This window comes from Adiantum capillus-veneris, chromosome 2 (genome assembly GCF_014529385.1).
Source record: "Adiantum capillus-veneris isolate H3 chromosome 2, ASM1452938v2, whole genome shotgun sequence".
Classification (NCBI taxonomy): Eukaryota; Viridiplantae; Streptophyta; class Polypodiopsida; order Polypodiales; family Pteridaceae; genus Adiantum; species Adiantum capillus-veneris.
Genome location: NC_140932.1, coordinates 165,321,865 through 165,323,837, shown reverse-complemented (window position 1 = coordinate 165,323,837; position 1,973 = coordinate 165,321,865). Strand labels below are relative to the sequence as shown.

Genomic DNA, 1,973 nt, shown 5'->3' with positions numbered 1-1,973 from the left:
TGTTCTTACATCCAATGGTATGCCCCAAATGGCATAACTGATACACTAAACAGATATCGGTATAATAGCTGCCTGATCTGCATTGTGTACCTTGCACAAACTCACACTGGTCTAAAAAGCCTAAACTTTGTACATATCATAGCTTATGAAAGCTTGAGCTCTATTTCTGACCATCATAAACAGAAACACACAAGCTTTGATAATTAAACATACACTTCAAGCAAATGGAGATCACTGATATTGACGAGAGTTATCTACGTTGAGTGAAAACAAATTTTTCAATGCTTTGATTCAATAAAACAATGCAATAATATATCTGTTCAGGATTTTCATATGTAACATGGATACACTATCTAATAAGCAACTCTTTTGCTTTGCCCAATCTAAAGACAAAGCATAAGAATTTGCAATACATCCAACAAAAGGTACATGAGTCAATCCGTACTGAAGCCTTGACAGTACCACAAACATCAAACTCTTACCTCATCTGTTATTCGCATCTTATTTGGAGGATTGGAGTAGACTTTATGTACTCCATTGGTGACAGAAATAATTTCCCCAGGTTTCTCCGTAAACCAGTGCATCTGATCTTCATTTGAGTTGCCTTCACTGTGTTTTTGCACCTCACTTATGCCGTTCGGTGTCTCGGACTGTTTAGATTTATCCTGCTGAAATGGGACCACAAACCTTTTCAGCTTCTCAAAGAAAGACCCATTTTGATTGCCTTGAGCAGCCTTTAGAGCAGCTTCACTTGGACTAAAATACTCGCAACCATCCAATCCGACACAACAAACTGCTTGCGAAGACCTGATTGCGAATGCTGTTGAGACAGAAGCAGTAAACCTCAAAGGTCTTCTGTCCTTATTAGTGAGCGTAAGAGCAGATGCAAGTCCTTGATTAGTAAGGGTAATAATGTTATGTAGCTTGAAGTGACAGTCATCTCGATTTTCATTGGCACACCTTAGAGTCACCTGCATGGGTTCAACCATGTACCTTTTGTAAATCACTAACCCAGAGAGGAAGAGAACACAGTAGAAACCCTCAGACTGCAAGAATAATGGCAACACACACGCAATGAAACAATTTTAAGTTGAGACATAGAACAACTCTAGTATTTGCATCCTATGAGCAGCTTTGAGATTCACATGATAGTCTTTGCCACTTAATAACAATATAAAGTCATCAGCAATAATTCATATTATTTTATTTTTATTTTTTTGTGTTGAAAAGATCCTTCTATGAGTTTTGAAATTGTCTAATGTGCTACATCTCCCCTAGCAAGAAGGTAAACAGTACAAAAGAAAAAAAGGGGAGAATCTTGTTAAAGGGAGCCTCAATGTATTTGACATAATTTATTTGAGTTGCATAGGGCAACTTTCTGTGGGAAATATATAAGGGCCTTGGGCCTCTTACTTTGTATCTAACTGATCAGAGTTGATTTGGAGCTCTCTCTCTCTCTCTCTCTCTCTCTCTCTCTCTCTCTCTCTCTCTCTCTCTCTCTCTCTCTCTCTCTCTCTCGTGCATGTCCGGTGCCGAATGTGTGTCACATCTATGCTTCCGCACGCTATTCTGACATGGTATCAGAAGTCTTTGGCTTGTGATCCTCAACGATGGAGGAGGTCATTTGTGAAGCAGACAATGATAACACAGGCTTGGATCAGCTCTATCATACAAGACCACAGGTCACCCCGAAGAGGAATTTGGAATTGCAGCCGACTAGCTCTATTGATGCTCCATCATTGGGTGGGCTAGCCCATCAAGGGCTCAGAAAACGCTTCGTTTAAGAACTATAGCGGCCATTGAGCCCCCCAACTCCTAAAACTGCATGCGGGTTTGAATTGCACTAGCAGTCAAAGACTGAAGATTTTCGAAGATTCAATGCTTTTCCAGAGTTCTATCAACATCAAAAGTCATTCCTTTAACCGAGGCTCTCATTTTAAATGAGAGGGAATGTCATGATTGTGACTATGTTA

The 1,973-nt window shown here is 39.9% G+C and overlaps 1 protein-coding gene across 1 annotated transcript; it reads right to left on the bottom strand.

The window, feature by feature from the left end:
• Positions 1-266: 266 nt before the first annotated feature.
• On the bottom strand, positions 267-1,039 carry LOC147464000 (uncharacterized). Its single transcript, XM_086492354.1, has one exon. The coding sequence runs from the start codon at positions 987-989 to the stop codon at positions 471-473; it is 519 nt and encodes a 172-aa protein (XP_086348480.1). The 5' UTR covers positions 990-1,039; the 3' UTR covers positions 267-470.
• Positions 1,040-1,973: the final 934 nt, after the last annotated feature.